At 50.9% G+C, this 19,679-nt stretch overlaps 1 protein-coding gene across 2 annotated transcripts; it reads left to right on the forward strand.

The window, feature by feature from the left end:
• Positions 1-229: 229 nt before the first annotated feature.
• Positions 230-19,535, forward strand: GNB3 (G protein subunit beta 3). 2 transcript variants are annotated; one of them, XM_030535930.1, is made up of 11 exons: positions 230-267; positions 1,019-1,091; positions 6,793-6,894; positions 8,037-8,075; positions 8,276-8,382; positions 8,647-8,710; positions 16,264-16,426; positions 16,509-16,575; positions 17,408-17,609; positions 18,052-18,268; positions 18,640-19,535. In XM_030535930.1, the coding sequence occupies exons 3-11, from the start codon at positions 6,838-6,840 to the stop codon at positions 18,744-18,746; spliced, it is 1,023 nt and encodes a 340-aa protein (XP_030391790.1). In that variant the 5' UTR covers positions 230-267; positions 1,019-1,091; positions 6,793-6,837; the 3' UTR covers positions 18,747-19,535. The 2 variants fall into 2 exon arrangements, with proteins under 2 accessions (XP_030391790.1, XP_030391784.1); XM_030535924.1 differs by lacking the exons at positions 230-267; positions 1,019-1,091 and adding an exon at positions 6,560-6,651.
• Positions 19,536-19,679: the final 144 nt, after the last annotated feature.

Here is a 19,679-nt window from a genome sequence, read left to right on the forward strand (position 1 = left end):
CTTTATGGCCAGGAGCTGAGAGAAAAAAAAGCACTGTGTGTGTTTCAGGTTCCTGCTCCCTATTCGTTGGCAGTGTCACATCTCTCCTCCTATATAATTTCTTCCCTGTATTCGGAGAGGACTTGGAAACCGATTGTGGGACAGATTGTTCTCACCAGCCTCCATAGTCCTGTCTGAGGTGACCAGGCACTGCAATGCTGTGGTGCCTAGCTCTGGCTCTGGTAATTAGATTGATGCTTCCTGACGTCAGATGAGATCCATTAAAAGGTATTTATCTCAGGATTGGGCCAAAGCTGCAGGAGAGATTAAAAGAGATTGAGGCCAAGATAATCCCCCGCAGCAGCATCCCGCAAAAGCAGCTGCCAAAAGGCCTTCAAGCAAATGCTTTTGCTAGCCCACCCAATACCATTCCCCATCCCACCTCTGCATCCCCCTAGGGCCAGATCCCAGCCCTGCCCCCATACACGAGGGTTTCTATGTGGGGGTGGCCAGGATACCACAAGGGGCACAGGCCTTTCTTCCCCTGCCTGTCGTGTTACGACCTGAGTCCTATCCTGATGAGGGGCTTTTTCTCAGGAGAGTGTTGGGATTCAGTGTCTGGCACAGCCTCCCACCTCCCATTTTATGATCCTAGCTCTTTCTGCCTAATCTTCATCTGATTAGTTTGTTACTAACAAACAAAGGGAGTCAAATCTTTGTGTGGTGTTTTTCCCTTCAGAAGCAGCACACTCTCTCCATCTCCTCCCATACCACCTGCTTTGCATTAAGTCCCAATCCGATTTCCCCAACTCCCTGGTGTCTGATTTAATTTGCCTGACACTGCTCCTAGAATCAGCCCTCCCCAACCCACCTCTCCCCCCCACACACACACAGTCTCCCAGTTCCCCATGGGGAGATCAGTCCTGGGAGAGGCTGACACACCAAGAGTGAGAGAGGGACACAGTGTATGGATAGCTGGCGCCAGGACGGGAAGGACTGAGGGGGATCACAGCGTGACCAGGGGCTCCCATCCTGACAGGGGACTAAATCCCCAGGGGACCAAGGGAGTGCCAACCAGGAGGGGACAGCAGCCACCTCTCCCCACAGACCAGGTAAGGACATTCCTTTGCTGCCGCTTGCCCTGCGTTTACCTCCCTCTCTTTGGCATTTGGGGGGTTCTGTATGCCCAAGTGGGTCCTAGATGCCTTACGTGACCCTCTCTGCAGGTCTGGGGGGGGCCTGGGTGTGGGTCTCACTTTGTACATAGATGTGTAGACTGTGGAAGGGGATATTTCTATAGGAGGAAGGTTGGGGTTAAAATCAACTCATCTCTGTTGCACATGGGATGCAGACACCCCTGCCCAGCAGTTTCCAGCATGTCACAGGGATGTATAACCCCACTTGTAGGGAACTGGAAGTCAGACTCCAATAGGACCCCACACACTCATTGTGCTCCCCACCCGGCTCTTTGTAACAAGCTCCTATTCCATTTGGAGAAAAAGAGTGAGATCAGGGTAATTTTATCCTTGCCCTTTGATCTCCATAGCAGAGGAAGAGGATCATCTCTCTGTCCAGCTCTGAAGATGCTCAGGGTTACTGGGGCAAGTACACAGCACCTGCCTAGGGATTACACAGGGACCATGACATCCCCTGTTAATCCTCAACCCTTCTGTGCCTTTCACTTTTCTATTTAAGGCTCCCCAGCCCCAGCTGAGCTGCAGCCCCCTTTCCAAGATGGGTGAGACCATGTGGGCTGATATAAACCAGAGGGTTCAACCGCTGCCCTCACACCCACCCCTGCCCAAGGATTTTCTCCATTTCTCATTCAAACAGGATGAGGTGATGTAGGTGACTCCCTAGGTGTTCTTACTACCCCAGTGTTCCAATGTGGTGCCGGGGAGCCGTGCTGCAGGGCTGGGGGGCGCTCTCCACTCAGCCATTACAGTTGGTTTATGAGATGTTTAATACGTCTGTTCCAGTGGCACTCAGATGCCCAGTTAGTGGTGCTAAGTGCTGTACTAACGCATACAAAGACACAGGCCCCGGCCAGAAGAGCTTACAGGCCAGGAACATGAGTGATTCATGAAGGGGGCAGAGCATGAAAATCATTGAATAGACCCATTTTTTATAAACAAAGATACATTTGCTTAGTTTATTATAAATAGATCAAATGGCTGCTGGGATTTGACTGTTCGCTCATAGGCAACACTGCAGAGGAAGATCAGTTGGAGGCAAAGATGCTGGAACTAGGGGCGCTGCCACAGCCCCTGGCTTGAAGTGGTTCCCATCATGTACAGGGGCTACAGTTGGTTCAAGGGCTCTCAGCTCCCCCACTATGCAGATTGTTCCAGCACCCCTGGCTGGAGGCTTTTCATGGCTAAAGGACAGCCTGGGAAGAGGCAAAGGAAAGTTCGTTGATTTCATTGGAGCTGCAGGGGTGAGGAGGGGAAACATGCTAGACGACCAGCTGTTAAACCAAGAAGAGCAGAGCTCTGGTGAAGACAAGAAACTTGAATATAATGAGAGAAGCCAATGGAGGAATTCAGTGAAGAGGGCAGACTAGCGCCAATACCCCAGCATGCTGCTAGGGGTGCTGTGCTGCAGTGGCCTGGGTGACTCAGTAGGAGGCATCTTCTCTCCCAAGTCACTCCTGACCCTGATGCCCTAGCACAGTGGTAGTGGTTGCTGTGCTGTTCGAGGTATCAGCTTCCAGCTAGGGTGACCAGACTGCAAGTGTGAAAAATCAGGACGGGGTGGGGGGTAATAGGAACCTATATAAGAAAAAGACCCAAAAATCAGGACTGTCCCTATAAAATCAGGACATCTGGTCACCCTACTTCCAGCTGAGTCATTAATCAATAAGCTGACCTATATTGTCAAAAGGTACTAGTGGTTTGGGGTTCCTCAGTTTTTGGGAACCCACCTTGAGACACCTTAACCTTGAGACACCATAAAGGGGCTTGATTTTTGGAAAGTGATGAGCACCTGCCCTCTGAAAACTAGGTTCCTTTAAGGTATCTGAGGTTGGGCACCCAAAAATGGAGTTACCCAGAATCACTAGCTGCTTCTGAGAATATAGGCCCTTCATCTATGCTAGGTTTGATAGATCCGTGGGTATTTCCCCCAAAGTCAGGGTGTTAATGCCAATGTCCTGGGCCAATCTCCAGTTTGGAAAGGGGTTCTCAAACTGGGGAGGTTATTACGTGGGGATCACGAGCTGTCAGCCTCCATCCCAAACCCTGCTTCACCTCCAGCATTTATAATAATGTTAAATATAAAAAAAGTTTTTAATGTATAAGGGGGGGAATCCCACTCAAAGGCTTGCTATGTGAAAGGGCCCACCAGTACAAAAGTTTGAGAACCACTGAGCTTGGGATAGTTCCATTCTGCTTCCTTTAGTTTTCTTTGCTGATTCAATTCTGAGACTGGATTCTCCTCCACTTCCTGTCCTAAATTTTCATGCAGTATTACTCTTAAGCACCTGCCATGTCCTTCCCCAGAGGCAACTGCATTTTAGAGCTGGGAGATGACTCACTCTCTGCAAATCACTTTGGGATGAGGCACAGTGGAGGCTACGGGGAAGGTAAAGTTATTCTTATCTCTCAGCTGTGTCCTTGTCCTTCTGAGGCTGGAAACAATTCCCAAACTTCATTTAGATTGTCTCCTCAAAGGGATTTAAGGGTTCTGATGGAGACCTGAGGCTGAGCCATAGCTTCTCTCACTCCCTCTATATTTAGCTTTTTTATCCCTCCTTAACAGTGTGCCTCTGTCCTTTTGATCCTCCTACCAGCTCTGTAAACCCCTCATCTTCTGCAACTTCATTCCATGTAGCAGCTTCCTACAACTCTGGCCCCCCCAAACCAATTTCAGAGTTTAAAAACACAGCCAAGGAGAGAGAGAAACAACTGAATAGGCTAAGGGAGGAAAGGTATGTGTGGGTGAGGCTGGAAATGGGATGGATAGTGGGTAAGGTGGAGGATCCAAGGAGGCTGCTCCAAATGTGGCAGGAGCTGCAGAGTAGCAGGACATCCTCAGCCCCACATGGTGGAAAGGGGGGAGAGAGAAATCCGTGAAGTCAGCTTAAGCAAGCTTCTGGAGGGGTGTCGCAGCCAAACAGCTGTAGGGAGGCTGGATGCGAGGAAGCTGCAATTGTCCAGGCCAGAGGAGATGGAAACTGAGATGAGGATTTCAGAAGAGGGGCCTGGATTTCAGGACCAGAGGCTGGAGGAGATGAGCCAGAGAGAAACGCACTGCAAGATGGTAGGTGCAGCTTGAGGACTACCCAGAGGTGACAGTGAGGAGGTACAGAGAACTAATGGCAGGATTGTAGCACAGGGTCCATGCAAGGTGAAAGGGAAATTACCTGATTTGATGAGAGTGGAGGCAGCTGAACAGAGCTGGGCACAGTCTCCAGGACATTGCTGATGCACAGGAGGGTGGAAGCAGGGTGAGGGAAGATTACCCCCCATGCCTGAAAAGTAACTGATTCCTGATTATGGGGGACTCTTGTTCTTCAGCAGTCTGGCCTTAGGATTTCCAGGGCTGGGGATGGCTGTATGGAATACACACTGAACTTAAGTTTCAGGAAGTAGTCGTGTTAGTCTGTATCCACAAAAACAACAAGGAGTCCGGTGGCACCTTAAAGACTAACAGATTTATTTGGGCATAAGCTTTTGTGGGTAAAAAACCCTACTTCTTCAGAACTTAACGGACTATAAATAGTGTGTCTGGTAGTATTGCCAATTCATGATTTTATCACATCTCATGATATTTGATGCTTTTCCTAAAGCCCCTGCTCCTGATTCTGTAACTACCTGAGAATCTCAGCTTTCATTTTAAAAAATACAGTTCTAGCCCTTGCTGCTGGGAAGAAGAGCTGGGAAACAGGACCTGAGTGCATCCAGAAGGCCCAGAAACCAGACAGCAAAGAAACAAGGAGGCACATATATTTTTGGTTTAAATCTCATGATTTTGGGGCCTGATTCATGATTTTTGAACTAGTGGGGCTGGTGCTGGGACGGATCTTTAGGTCCTGTCTCCACTCAGTCAGCTGCTGCAGGAGAACAGGGAACATGTCGCCAACTTTTACTAGAGGAACAATTCTCCAAGCAGGCTGGGAGCTGGGGGGAAGCAGCCAGTCCTCCCTGTGAATTCTGGGGGATTTTTGTGCCTCACCTATCAAACATCAGCTGGTTGTCTCAGCCCCACCATGTGGTGGGTCATGCTTATTAACCCCATTTCATAACAGGGGGACCTGGGATACAGCCACAGAGGAAGCTGGGATCAGTGTTGAGATTATTGATTTGCTGGCCATACTCCACTTAGTCCACTAGAATATGCTGCCTCTAATGCTACTGAACTGCCCCTCTGGGTGGCCACAGGTGACCCTGACCACTCAGCCACAGGCAACTAGCAGAGAGGAGCCTTGGCTCACTCTACAAGCATCAGGGCCAGCCCAAGGGTCACTGACTCTCACAAATGCAGCCATGGGCCATCCCAAAAATCCAAGGGCTTATGACCTTGGCTTTCCTGGAGTCCTTGCATTGCATTTGTAAGGCTCTTTGCAAGAAAAAGAGCAAGAAACCAACTTGTGTTTAATGAAAGCTGAGATTCTGCATTGCCTGTCAAGGGCCTCCCGAATAGGGCTTTGAGAACCTTGAAGTGTGGCTTGTGTTGGGGGGACTCAAGGAAGAGCCACAGAAAGGCTCAAGGAGTGGTGAAGTTGAGTTCTGGGGAGAGAGTCAAAGAACTAAATCCAGCTGGCTCGGCAAAGCCAGGAATAAAAGGAGATATTTGAGAATTGTCTGCATATGCCTGAGGAGGGCCCCAGCAGGAGCAACCACAAGGAAGGGGCTGAGACTGAGCCAAAGCAAAGCTGCTCAGGAGCTATCCCCCCAGTGCTGAAGGGTCCATGAGCCCAGGGAGCTGTCTCCCCAAGGGCAGGGAAACTGGGAGCTAGAGCCCGGACTGTGGAAAGAAAAGATTCCCTCAAACAGGGCTAAGGCAACCCCTGCTTGCCTGGTGGTATTGGCCAAAGTAACCCCTCAGTGCTGGAAGGAGAAATCCTGCACATACAGCCCATCGTGCTTCCTCTCCTGGGAAGCTGTGGTCCTGGCGAAGGGTCTGTCACTAATCTCGGGGCTGGCTGGGCCTAAGGAAACCTCCAAACCTGGGAGCTGATCTCTGCTGACACACAGATGAGATGCAAATCACATGGGGCCATCCGGGAATCTGACACCATCACCGGGGAAATGTTGAACTAACAAAGAGCAGGTGTGTGGGAGACAAGATGGGGTCTGCAGACTGGGGGAGGAGCTAGAATCACTGGGGCAAAGTGGACATTTTAAGTAGATTTCAGAGAGCTGTGTAGCTGATTCGCTCTCCGTTCTGAGTTAGCCCAGGTCCCAGTGTTGTGTGACGCTAGAGATGTTTTTAGAGAAAATATGAAACTAGAGTCCTGATTGCCTGAGATCTGTCACTCTCCCCATGAGTTGCGCAATGAACCACATTTTCTTGGCCAAAGCTCAACTGAGATGAATCAATTCCTCCTTCCTACAGTCCTCACACAGGTTCAACCAGATACAGCACTCCACTTCCTGTCCCAAAGTGCCCTGTAATGCAGCTGTTAAATGGCTGCCAAGTCCCACCCCAGAGATTGCTGCATCTCAGCCGGTGAGTAAAGTGTTCCATGTGCATATGGAGTGTGTAAAGCCCTTTGGGATGCTGAGCAATGGGAGGTGTGAGGGAAAGGTGAGACCTTCTAACTAGTGGCCTCTGACAGCCCCCACTTCCCCTTCATTTTGGTCTCTCCAGGACTCAGGCTATCCCGAGTGGAGGACCCATTACTAACCGATTGAGATGGGGGAAATGGAACAGATGAGGCAAGAGGCCGAGCAGCTGAAGAAGCAGATTGCGGTAACACTGGAGATGGAACCAGTCCATGCACCTCACTTTTTCCCGCCTCCCATCCGCTCAGGGGAATCCCAGCCCAAGGGAGCTGCTCCACTCTGCCCAAAATAACCCTATCCTAAAGGAGCCCCTCCCTCCACAGCAGGGAATTCCCAACCAGGGAGACCTCAGCTCTCTCCTGCCTTAATCCCAAGAGCCCCTACTAAGAAGGCAACTACTAACCCCCCTCCCCGCCCCCGATAAGAAAGAAATGTGCATGGCATGTGCTAGAGATGAATGGCAAGTGGTGGGTGGTCTGTGAGGCCAGGGAAGGAGTGTCACATCATAGAATTTGATTCCTTCCTCTCCTTTTCAGGATTTAATCTCCCTGTCCTTTGGGGTGTGCGTGGGGTGCACCCCAGTGGAGGGGTTTAGTGTGGAGAAAAGTAGCTGTATAGCCTGAGGCATAGGTGCCAACTGCATGGATGCTCCATGGCTGGAGCACCCACGGGGAAAAAATTAGCGGGTGCTCAATACCCACTGGCAGCCAAGCTCCCCCTGCCTCTTCCCCATCTCCTCCCTTGAGCGCGCCATGTTCCTGCTCCTCCCCCTCCCTCCCAGCACTTCTGCCCACTGCCAAACAGCTGTTTGGTGGTGCTCAGGATGCTCTTGGAGGGAGGGGGAGGAGCGGGGACACAGCACACGTGTGGGGGGGGGAAGAGGTGAGGTGGGAACTTGGGGAAGGGGGTAGAATGGGGGCAGGGTGGAGGCGGAGCAGGGGTGAGAAGAGGCAGGGTGGGGGTGGGAACTTGGGGGAAGGGGTAGAATGGGGGTTGTGCTGGGGGCAGAGGGGGGTCGAGCACTCACCAGTGGGAGCAGAAGTTGGCACCTATGGCCTGGGGTGGGGGAGAAGGTGGGGGTTGTGCCCCAGTTTATTCTTTATGATTATTTGTGTTATTACCATAGTGCCCAGGAGCCCTAGCCCTGACCCAGAAGCCTGTTCCACTGGGTGCTGTACAAACAAAACAAAATGACGGTCCCTGGCCCAAGTTTCTTACAATGGAAGTAAATCTAAAGAGGGTTTCAAATCCTGTACCTGAGTCTCTCTTGCCCTTGCCTCCTGTCTCTCATGTTCGCTCTGTCTCTTGCTATTCCCTCTCTCCCTGCAGGATGCACGGAAAGCCTGTGCTGACACTACACTTGCTCAGGTAGGAGATGGTGTTAGCGAACCTCAACCAGGTGTGGTTGTGCAAATCAGCCACAACCCCCAGGCTGCACTTCCCAGAACAGCCTGGAGAGGGAATGAGGGATGGAGCCATGTGGCAATGTAGGGGGTTGGAGAACCCCCTTCCCTGCTGGCTGAGGTTTAACTCTCTCTCTCCTTGGGGGAATCTCCCACCCCCCCTAGATTGTGTCCGGGGTGGAGGTAGTTGGACGCATTCAGATGCGTACACGGAGGACCCTGCGTGGGCACCTGGCCAAGATCTATGCAATGCACTGGTGCACGGACTCCAAGTGAGTGAAACGCTGGCTGCCCCTGCTTAGGGTGACCAGACAGCAAGTGTGAAAAATCGGGGTGGGGGTGGCGGATAGTAGGAGCCTATATAAGAAAAAGACCCAAAAATCGAGACTGTCCCTATAAAATTGGGACATCTGGTCACCCTATCCCTGCTGCTTATTTAGGGAATGTGAGCTGGTGCAGTGACAGGGAGGGGAGGGGGATATTGGTGGGAGTGGCCCAGTGGGAGACACTAACAGGGCCTGCTTCCTCTCTCGTAGACTCCTGGTCAGTGCCTCACAAGATGGGAAACTAATCGTGTGGGACACTTACACAACCAATAAGGTAAGAGTTGGGAGCACACACCAGTAGCCAGAATCACCTGCTAGGGGAGGCCTGGAGTGGAGTAACTGGGAGAATAGGCAGCGAATTATACGGGCCTGTGGTGCCCGTGCTCAACCAATTTTTAGGAAAGTGGGCCTGGCTACACCAATGTTTGGGGTCACCATGCTTTGGGGGCCCCCGTGCCTCAGGGGGACATGGGGTCCAGGGCATCCTGGGCAGGTTAGCAAGGGGCCTGGTGCCGGCAGCAGCGAACGACCTGGCCCACCCCACTTTGCTGCACCCCACCGGCTCCTGACATCGCTTGCGGGAGGGGGAGGAAGCCAGAAAGAGGTGGGCCGGGGCTTGGGGGAAGGGGTGTATTGGGGGCAGGGAGGGAGCCAGGTCACTCACTGCTGCCAGTGCCAGGCCCCAGCTAACTCTCCAGGCCGCCCTGGATCCCGCATCACCCCGAAGCGCAGGGCACCTCATAGTATGGGGCAAAGGGCAGTTGCCCCGGTCTGTCCTCTGGACAGGACGGCTCTAGGTCCAGAGCAGCCTGGGAGGCTAGCGGGGGGCCAGGCACCGGCAGCAGCGAGCGACCCGGTCCTAACCCTTCCCTTATCTGCCCCCTCCCCGCCCCCATTACACTCCTTCTCCCAAGCCCCCCACCCCACCTCTTTCTGGCTTCCGCCCCCTCCCCCAAGCAATGCTGGGAGCCGGCAGGGTGGAGCAGAGCTGGGTGGGCTGAGGCCGGGTCGCTTGCTGCTGCTGGCGCCAGGCCCCCCGTTAACCGGCCCAGGCTGCCCTGGATCCCATGTCCCCCTGAACCGCGTGGGCCCCCAGAGTGCAGGGCCCAGGGAAGTTTCCCGGTCCGTCCTAAGAATGGGACAGCTCTGCCTGCACCCCAAGTCCCCTTGAAGCTTGGGGCTCCCCAGAGCACGGGGCCTGGGGTAGTTGCCCCAATCCGTCCTATGGACAGGACGGCTCTGCTTGGAGCCATTCTGTGCACCACCAAAAATTATATAAACCTGGAGCCCATGGCTGGGAGCTCCCCCTCAGCCAAGCTACTGCCATGCTCCCTGCCATACTGTGTTGTTCAGTGATCTGCTTCATTCGGTGGTTCAGTTCCTGCTGCCTCTGCATTACATAATATGAGCCTCTTAAAGGTACAGTTCCCGCGTCTTCCTTTCCCAGCCAGATTTAAAGATAACAATTTACAATCAATATTTACATAACATACAATTCCAAATACTTCCAGTCCATCTACTGACTGTATTTACTAACGATGTGCAATTAATCTCTGAGATAGAATCATAGATTATTAGGGTTGGAAGGGACCTCAGGAGGTCATCTAGTCCAACCCCCTGCTCAAAGCAAGACTAATCCCCAAATGGCCCCCTCAAGGATCAAACTCACAACCCTGGGCACCATTGCTTGGACTTGCAGGTCTACCTTGAAATATCAGTACTGCTATTGTCAGGAGGCTGCGTCCATTTATTCTGTCAGTGCTAAGTGCTCAGGCTCATCTGTCTAAACCTGCTGTGCTTGTTGCCTGTCTGAGACCGCCTTTGGCAATATGGCAAACTCAGTGCCCCTCATCTCCCTCTCTTGTGGAAGTTGGAGAAGGTGTTGCCTATTCCTCTTCAGTAAGTATCTGTCTGGGGAGGCAACCTCAGGTGAAACCACTGCTATTTGCAGCTATTTCCCGTGATAGATATGCATGGTGTCATTTTCTTGAAGTGTTGGCAGCTCTTGAGACCCTAGATCATAATGATTTTTTTTTTGGTTTGGCCTTTTCTGTCTCTTTATACATCTGCAAGTCCCCAGTTTCTCTGACATCAGCTTCTATCGTTACAGGCATTCTGGTTCTGTTTTCTGTGAAATAAATGTCAACAGGTAACAATTTGTGCTTCATTGGTGGCATTCTATAATTTATTAGAGTTAAATATGGATCAGAATCTGACTCCTCGGCATTTTTCAGTAGATACTTTATTATTTTGACTGTTTCCCACCAACCCATTGGAATGGGGATGATGGGGGCTAGCAGTTATGTCTAAATAAATACTTCACTGAAACTGCCTACTCTTATGCCCACTAATCTGTGGCCCATTGTCAGATATCATGAGGTTAGGTACACCATGTGTTTTAAGAATAGATTTGATATACTCAATCTAGTAAAATTATTTCAGGGAAGTGAGAATAACAGTCCTCTTTGTTACCTCCTGTCTTGATGGCTCTGGACAATACCACCATCCTGCCTGTCACTCAGGCCCGTAACCCAGGTGTCATCTTTGATTTGGAGCTTGTGACGGAGGGGGAATTTTTCATAATATTTTGGATAACTATTGTGTGTGCCTCAGTTTCCCCTGTGTGGTGCATAGTTAACTAGGGGAAAGGTCCTTTACTCTTTGGAGTGACTCAGAGATACAGTTGAGTCTGATGCTTAGCTGCCTGGGGCTCATGCCCATGGAGGGTCCCAGAAGACAATGGTTGCTCCAATTGCCTGGACATTTGACACCTAGCAACAAATGACCATGGATGGCCCATCCTCCTTAGGAAGCCAGCTGGAGAACAAAGGACTGGGGAGTGAGGAGCAGCAGGGCGGGGGTATTGTACTGGGTAGGTTGCTGGAAGCAGAGGAAAGCTTCTAGTCTGGGACTAAAGAGGAGGTCAGAGGGTCTCAGGGCTGATCCAGGTGGACTTTGCTGTAACTTTCCTATATTAACTAAGGACTTTCTATGCTGCGTTCCAGACAGCTATTAAACCCTTCTGCTTTTACAACATTGGCTGAGAGTCACTGCAGATCAGGTAGTCAAGGATGCATTGCTCCTTCTGGGTGTGCAAGTCTTCCTCAGGTGTCCAATTCAGGTGGACTGACTGAGGGGAGTTCACGGTGAGAAGCAGGGGTGCTGAAGGCTTTGAGGTTGGGTCCCTGGAGGCAGTGAAGCTAAGAGGCCTACCGTAGTGACAGTGTGACCCTAAGGGGGCTGACACACAGAAGGGGTCTCCGAAAGGACTGTTCCAGAGCCATTCAAGAGCTTCGGACCTGTGGATTCATGAGAGGTGGTAGCAGAGGATGGTTGGCGAATGCACCCAGTAGACAGTTGGCTGCTGAAGGCACCAGAAGTGCTGGCAGCAGTAAAACAAGAGAAGTTAAAGAAAACAGGGAGGAAATGGTGTATAACCATCTCCCTATGAAGAATATTGCAAACCTGTGCAGGGAGAGCGGGCTAAGCGTTGGGGAGCTCAACAAGATGCAGCTGATTGCACGGCTGGAGAAGGATGACCAGTCTAAGAAGCAGGTTCCAGGCCCAAGTGGGGCTTCAAGAGGGTCTGGGAGCAGCAGAGGCAGCAGCAGGGTGCCCACCAGACCCAGTTCCCCATCCAGCAGGGGGGGTCTTCACGACCTGGTTTCCCATCAGTAGATTTGAAGTAGTTGGAGCTGAGAGCAAAAGAGCTGCAGCTGGAGCAACAAAAGCTAGAGAACTGGGAGAAGCAGCAGAAGCATGAGGAAGAACAGCGCCACTGCCTAAATTACAGCCCTTCATGAAAAAGAGCTGGGAGAGGACTCAGACTTGGGTTGACCCTGGGATGGGAGATAGCGCCTTGTATTTATACAGCGCTGGGGTTGGGACACAACTCCAGAGGGGACCTGCCAATGTGCAGAAGCATCTGCATCCCTCACCAGATGCTGAGTTGTGACTGGGTTAATAACCAATGTAAACTGGTTCCAACCAAGGGTAAGGACACCCCAGGCTGCAGCCAAGACAGCTAGCACACAGAGGAATGTGGGATCACCGCGATCCTCACTCCCTGGCAGATGAAGGGGGGGAGGCAGGGGCAGGATCCCAGCCCAGTTTCAAACCAAAAGGTTTTGGGGTGGCAAAAGGGCTAAGGGCTGCATGAGAGCTCCTCTCCCCACCCCGCGGAGGCCTGGGGCCAGCCCCACCCCCCCACAGGGATGCTGTATAGGGCACCACAATGTCTAGGGATGGCCCTGCCTATGGGTAACATTGGTGGGTTCAAACTTTGCCAGGTCACTGGCTGAAGTGACCCCACTCAGTTTGTCTCAAAGGGGGAAGATGTGATAGAGTGGGAATTTTTCATATTTTTAATTTTGGATGACTACTGTGTGTGCCTCTGTTTCCCCTGTGTGGTACATAGCTAAATAGGTGGGGTGGGGGGAAGGTTGTGTACTCTTTGCAGCAACCCAGAGATACAGGCAGGACCAATGCCTAGCTACCTGAGGCCCATGCCCATGGAGAGTCCCAGGAGACACTAGCCACTCCAATTGCCTGGACTTTTGGCACCTAGCAACAAATGACCATGGATCGCCCACCCCCCATAGGAAGCCAGCTGGTTGTGACGAACTGAAGAACAAAGGATTGGGAAGGGGCTGGGAGTTGTATTGTGTGGGCTGCTGGAGGCAGAGGGAAGTTTCTAGAATCGGACTACAAAGGGGTCAGAGGGCTCTGAGCTCTGAATTGACCCAGATGGACTCTGCTGTATCTTTCCATTCTCTGTGTCAGTGGTTCTCAACCAGAGGCACTCGTACTCATGAGAGTATTCAGAGGGCTTCCAGGGAGTACATCAACTCTTCCAGACATTTGCCTAGTTTTACAACAGGCTACATAAAAAGCACTAGCAAAGTTAGTACGAACTAACATTTCATACAGACAATAACTTATTTATATTGCTCTATATATCATATCATACAATGAAAGTTAAGTACAATATTTATACTACAATTAATTTATTTTATAATTATATGGTAAAAATGATAAAGTCAGCAATTTTTCAGTACTAGTGTGCTGTGACATTTCCATACTTTTATGTCTGATTGTGGAAGCAAGGAGTTTTTAAGTGAAGTGAAACCTGGGGATACACGAGACAAATCAGACACCTGAAAGGGGTACAGTGGTCTAGGAAGGTTGAGAGCCAGTGCTCTATGTTAACTAAGGACTTTCTATGCTGTTTTCCTGACAGCTCATAAACCCATCTGCTTTTACTCAGCACTGGCTGAGAGTCACTGCAGTCAGGAAGTCGGGGGTTCATTGCTCCATCTGGGTGTGCAAGTCTTTCCCAGGTGTCCAATTCACGTGGACTTGCTGAAGGGAGCTCACGGTGAGAAGCAGGGGTGCTGAAGGCTCCGAGGTTGTGTCCCTGAAGGCAGGGCCGTCCCTAGCCGTTTTGGTGCCATATGCAGCCCCCCCATGGAGGGGCTGTGTGGGGCCCCTGGCCTCTGTGGGGGGGGGGGCTGGCCCCTGGCCTCCACAGGGAAAGATCTGGGGGAAAGGGGGGGAACAACCCCCTGGCCCCTGCCTGCTCCGCCAGTGGCATGGCTGGGAGCCAGGGGAACGGAGCAGGCTGGGGCCGGGTAACTCTACTTACCTGCAGTGAGTGCAGGCCTGGGAGTGGGGACTGGGACAGAGCAGGGCCATGCGGAAGAGGCGGAGCAGGGGCTGGAGCAGCACGCAGCTGCGCGGGGCACCAGGAAATGTGGTGCCCCAAATCTCTAAGGCAGACTATCCTACTGCGGTAAGTCAACCTACATTACACGACTCCAGCTATGTGAATAACGTAGCTGGAGTCGACGTACTTTACATTGAGTTACCGCGGGGTCTCCACTGCAGGGGGTCATCGACTTACCTTACTCCTCTCGTCAGGAGTAGAGTACAGGGGTCAACTGGAGAACGATCTGCAGACAATTTGGCAGGTCTTTACTAGACCCGCTAAATTGACCGCTGGTGGATCGATCTCATAGCATTGATCCCCACTGTAGTGTAGCCATGCCCTAAGATATGGCTTTTCCTATCCATCCACCCAACTCTCATCATCTTGTGCCTTGATTACTGCAACATCCTTCTCTCTGGTCTTGACAAATGCAATCTTGCCCCACCCACATCCAGCCAGAATGCTGCTGCATTGTTCATTTTCCTAACCCATCACTTGGATGTTACCCCTCTCTTTGAATCCTTCTGCTTGCTCCCCGTTCTCTAGCACATCAAACATAAGCTGCTTTCAGGGTCCCCACCCTACCTATCACCTCTCATTCAGTGTCACTATGCTGACACTTGCCCATGATGCCAGCCTCCAGTGCCCACTTATTCAGTGTTTACGTTTTTAAATTGATAATAGGGGATCTGGGCATATGCTATCCCAGGCACCCTGTGCTTATGCCTTAATCACCTTCTGCAGGGGATCATGCTGAGCAGTGGATCTCGCAATCACTGGCCACATTTCATCCAGACAAGTTTTTCCTTAATCAGTCATGCCCAAAATCTAGCTCCAGTTTAGCCAAACGTTCTAGAAAGTGTCTGCAAGCACCAGATCTCTCCCAGGTTTGTATTCCATTTGCAAATCAATTTGAAAAAATAATCTCTTTATTCTTGGGGGTCAGGGCGAGAGGGTTGCCAGGCCCTTTTCACAATGGCAATAAATGGTTTAAGGTCCATTTCAGCTAAAACTGGCCTCCCATAAAGAGACATGAAACTTTTTACCCCCATAGACTCAGGCCTAAGCTGCCTCCTCTACCTGAGTGTACTGATGCTAGGGTGTCGGGAGGCCTGACTACAGCAGGTGGATGTGCCTGAGCTAGTTTTGATCTCTTGTTTCTGCCTTGGACTGTGGGTTCTGCATGCCTCTAGGCCTCAGGTCTTTTTTCTTGCAGTATTTTGGATTCTCCATCATGTCTAGTGTCAGCGCTTCAATCTGGACTGGGCGACATCTGTTGCTTGGCAAATTCTAATTGCTCGGTCTCTTAGTAGTCTCTGTCTGTAAGTGTTTTGTTCCAGATCCCAAACATGACCTGGTCTCTTATAAGGGACTCAGGTAAGCTCCCAAAACTGCATAATTGGCTCTTTAGCCTTAGATCAGACACAAAATCTTCTATAGTTTCGCCTTCCTTTTGTTCCCTTCTCTCTAATTAAAAACATCTCTCATATGTCTCATTTTTAGGTGGAGTGCAGTACTCAAATATCACTGCCAGTACTATGATTTCATAGTTAGCCTCCTCTGCCTGAGTTAACTGAAAGCTATTCAACACATCCAGTACTTCAGACCAGCTATTGTCAGAAATAAGGCTTCTTTCTGACTGTTTTCCTTTCTACTGGCACCCATGACTTGTAGATGTAGAGTGAAGGGCTGTGGGAAACTTCTCCAGCTGTCTTCCAAATTCCAGAGCATTTCAGCTCTGGTGGGGGCTTTTAACCACTCCATTTTTCCACTCAGGGTTCTGTCTAAGTGCATTTTCACTCCTGGTACCATGTGGTGTTCAGTGATCACTCAGACAAAGTGCTTTACAGAGATCTGCTTCATTCACTATCTCAGTTCCAACTGCCTCCGAGTGACATAACATGAGCCTCTTAAAGGTACAATTACCCACAAGCACCTCCTGCTGAGATAGGCTGAAACTGGGAGCTTCCCCTACAGTGAGCTTACTCACCCTGACTCCTACAGTGCCTCCTGCTGGGAGAGGCTGTGACTGAGTGGCTCCTCTAACAGGCAGCACTCTTGCCCTGTGCTCTTCAGTTTCTCTTGCTGGGAGAGTCCAGGACTGTTTCATTTCTCCCCAGGTTCATGCCATCCCTCTCCGCTCATCCTGGGTCATGACTTGTGCCTATGCGCCCTCAGGGAATTTTGTGGCCTGTGGGGGTCTCGACAACATGTGCTCTATCTACAATCTCAAGACTCGTGAAGGCAATGTCAAAGTGAGCAGGGAGCTCTCGGCCCACACAGGTGAGTACCTTCCCCACCTCTGCAGCCCAGGGCATCTCTGCCCCTGCCATTATTCTCATCACCCATTATTCTTGCCCCTCAGGTTATCTCTCCTGCTGCCGATTCCTGGATGACAATAATATCGTGACGAGCTCCGGAGACACCACCTGGTGAGTGATTCCCTTCGTTCTCTCACTTTGGTGTTACCAACTAATGATTTTATTGCCAGTCCCCAATATGTGGCATTTATCTTAAAGCTCCAACCCCAGGAGTCATGGGATTAGGACAGAATCTCAGTTTTTAGCCCTGATGGTTGCAGAGAAAACTGGAAAATGTGACCCCAGTGCATCTTAAAGGCTCAAAAAGAGGACAACAAAAATAAACCCAAAGTTTTTTACATTTGAAACTCATGACTCATGGTTTTTGAATGTTTGAGGTGGCAATTCTGAGGCATAGAGAAGTATGGTATGGGAAGGCTACAAAGGGGAGGCTGATTCCTCTCTCCTTCTGTATAATAAACTTGGTGTTTTTCTTTCCAGCTGAGGCCAGGTCTACACTAGAAAGTTTGCTAGTGTAGCTGCTAGTTTTCAGCACTTTAGTGAGCAAAATAAGCTACACAGCCAAACAGCACTTTTATGCCAGTAAAATTACAATATCACCCCCTAGGCAACATTGCTGTGCTACCAAAAGTTTCTAACATAGACCTGGCCAGAGTTGGCTCAAGCCCTTAGTCCTAGGCTACAACACAACCAGTAGCCCGGTTGTATAGGTGTTCAGCTATATTGACACAATGTGATAAGAAGGCTCCAGTTGCAATAAGATGACTTGATTGGTAAAAACATCTTTTTTCGTCAGGTAGCCTGGGCCGTAGTTTCCACTCTTTCTTTTAAAATAGGGTAAACGTCCCAATGTAGCCTTAAGGCTGGTCCATCTCCCGTGGCCACAAGACTCTAGCACTTCTGTTGCTGTAGCCCTGAGGACTCTCCTCTCCTCCCCTTACAGCGCACTCTGGGATATTGAAACGGGACAGCAGAAGACTGTGTTTATGGGTCACACTGGAGACTGCATGAGCCTGGCCGTCTCCCCGGACTTCAAACTCTTTATCTCCGGGGCCTGTGATGCCACTGCCAAGCTGTGGGACGTACGGGAGGGAACCTGCCGTCAGACATTCACAGGGCATGAGTCGGACATCAATGCCATCTGTGTATGTATCCTGTCCAGCCTGGGAGAGCAGCAAATATGTTTTAGGCCCAGGACTGAAACAATCATGGGGGCACTGTCATAGTTGTATGTGGGGAGCCACCCATCTGAGGAAGGATGCTCACATTGTTTGGTTGCTAACGTGGGACTTGGAAGATCTGGGTTTTGTTCCCTGCCCTAGGGCAAGCTCCTCAGTCTCTCTGTACCTCAGTCCCCAGCCGTAAAGGGGACAGTAGCATTTCCCTACCTTGCTGGGGTGTAAAACCACTAACATTAACAAGATGCTCTGACTCTACGGTAACTGGACCAGATAAGTACCTTATCCAGGGCCTGGGCTGGAATGGCAGGAGCATTGACAGAACTGGGATAGGGGGCAGGCTGGTGCAGTAGGTGCTGTGGGGCAGGATTATGGTCCCTTGCATGAATGGTGCCATCTCCCTCTTCAGTTCTTCCCCAACGGTGAGGCCATCTGCACCGGTTCAGATGATGCCACCTGCCGTCTCTTTGATCTGCGGGCGGACCAGGAGCTCATCGTCTATTCCCACGAGAGCATCATCTGTGGAATCACCTCAGTCGCCTTCTCCCGCAGCGGACGTCTCATGCTGGCTGGATATGATGACTTTAACTGCAACATCTGGGACTCCCTAAAGGGGGAGCGTGTGGGTGAGTGGGCTCTGGAGTTGCCTGTTAAGACTGCCTACTGCAATGGAGGCCTGGGAACCCCAGCAAGTCACTCCACAGGAGACAAAGACCCCTTTTCTAGGAGGGGCAGGTTAGGAGCCGGGGAGTCAGCTCTCTCAGAGGCTCTCCATTGTGGAATGTAAGTTACCCTTTTCCTAGGAAGGGCAGGTTACATTCCTGCTGAGGGAAATGCCTTCTCTTGGCATTAAGGTATGCAGAAGATGCCTGCTAGGATGATGTGCACAGCTGGCATGGTGTATAAGGCGTATGGGCATGTAGGCCACGTTCCCACAGACACTGTAGCATGTCTCCCCCACCCCTTTTCTTTTGATGATGTTTGCTCTCCCCTTCAGGGATCCTCTCCGGTCATGACAACAGGGTGAGCTGCCTGGGGGTGACAGCCGATGGTATGGCTGTGGCTACTGGCTCCTGGGACAGCTTCCTCAAGATTTGGAACTGAAGAGGATGATCAGGAGGAGATTATTGGGAGGAGGGTGTCCACACCAAACACATTGTCAGTTGAGCACAATTGGTATTTCTACCTGTTAGTCACAGGCATGTCTCTCTCTGAGTCTCTTGTTGGGGCTCCCTAGTCTGCAGGAGGGGGTCTAGGAGAAAGGAGCCCTCCATTAGCTGTTCCCTCCAACCCACTTCCTAAATATGCCATAAGGCTTTCAGCCTGGGACAGGTTGTAGGACCCCAGATAAGCGAGACTGTTTCACAAGCTTTAGGATCTTGCACTGCACACCCAGTGACACCCATTCCTCCCAACTGACTCCACAGCATTTTATCCCTACATTGTGCCCCCACCCCGATCACCCACCAGAAAGAAACACCATTCCCTGCAAAAGACCTCTACCTTGAGGCAGGGACCCCCCTCCACCACGTAACTACAACCATTTCTCCAGACACACCTCCCCTAATCCTCCCAAAGAGAGACCCCCTCCTCCTGGCACACACAGGTAGAATGAAGAGATTTTAGCCAGCTAGGACTCTGCACTGAGCTTTGCTAAGAGGGGCTAATTTCTGTGGGACTCCCTCCCCCCTGCCATTAGCCCAATTTTATCTATGCAGCAAATGGGGGAAGGGGAGTTCACTGCCCCATCTAGGGCATCAAGGACAGGGAAATGTTAATTTATTTTTATTTATATTCCTGTAGCTGTCCCCTTCCCCTCATCCACATGTGCTGTGTATTGCTCTTGCATTAGCTTGTAGGCCACCTCAGCCCCTGCTTTCAAAGCTGTAACTATCATACAGGAGTTTCAGGCAAAATAAAGAGATCAAGTGAGATGCATGTGCTGCATCATTTGAGACAGACACTGGACTACACTACTGCAAATGATGCTTGGAACACAGGGGATAATCATCTGGGAACTTCTTTGTGTCTACTGCA

Source organism: Gopherus evgoodei, chromosome 1, assembly GCF_007399415.2.
Source record: "Gopherus evgoodei ecotype Sinaloan lineage chromosome 1, rGopEvg1_v1.p, whole genome shotgun sequence".
Classification (NCBI taxonomy): Eukaryota; Metazoa; Chordata; order Testudines; family Testudinidae; genus Gopherus; species Gopherus evgoodei.

Coding starts and splice junctions, on each gene's coding strand:
- GNB3 (XM_030535930.1), top strand. CDS start 6,838: ATGGGGGAAATGGAACAGATGAGGCAAGAGGCCGAGCAGCTGAAGAAG. Junction 8,383..8,646: donor CACTGGTGCACGGACTCCAA/GTGAGTGAAACG, acceptor CCTCTCTCGTAG/ACTCCTGGTCAGTGCCTCAC. Junction 17,610..18,051: donor CGGACATCAATGCCATCTGT/GTATGTATCCTG, acceptor CTCCCTCTTCAG/TTCTTCCCCAACGGTGAGGC.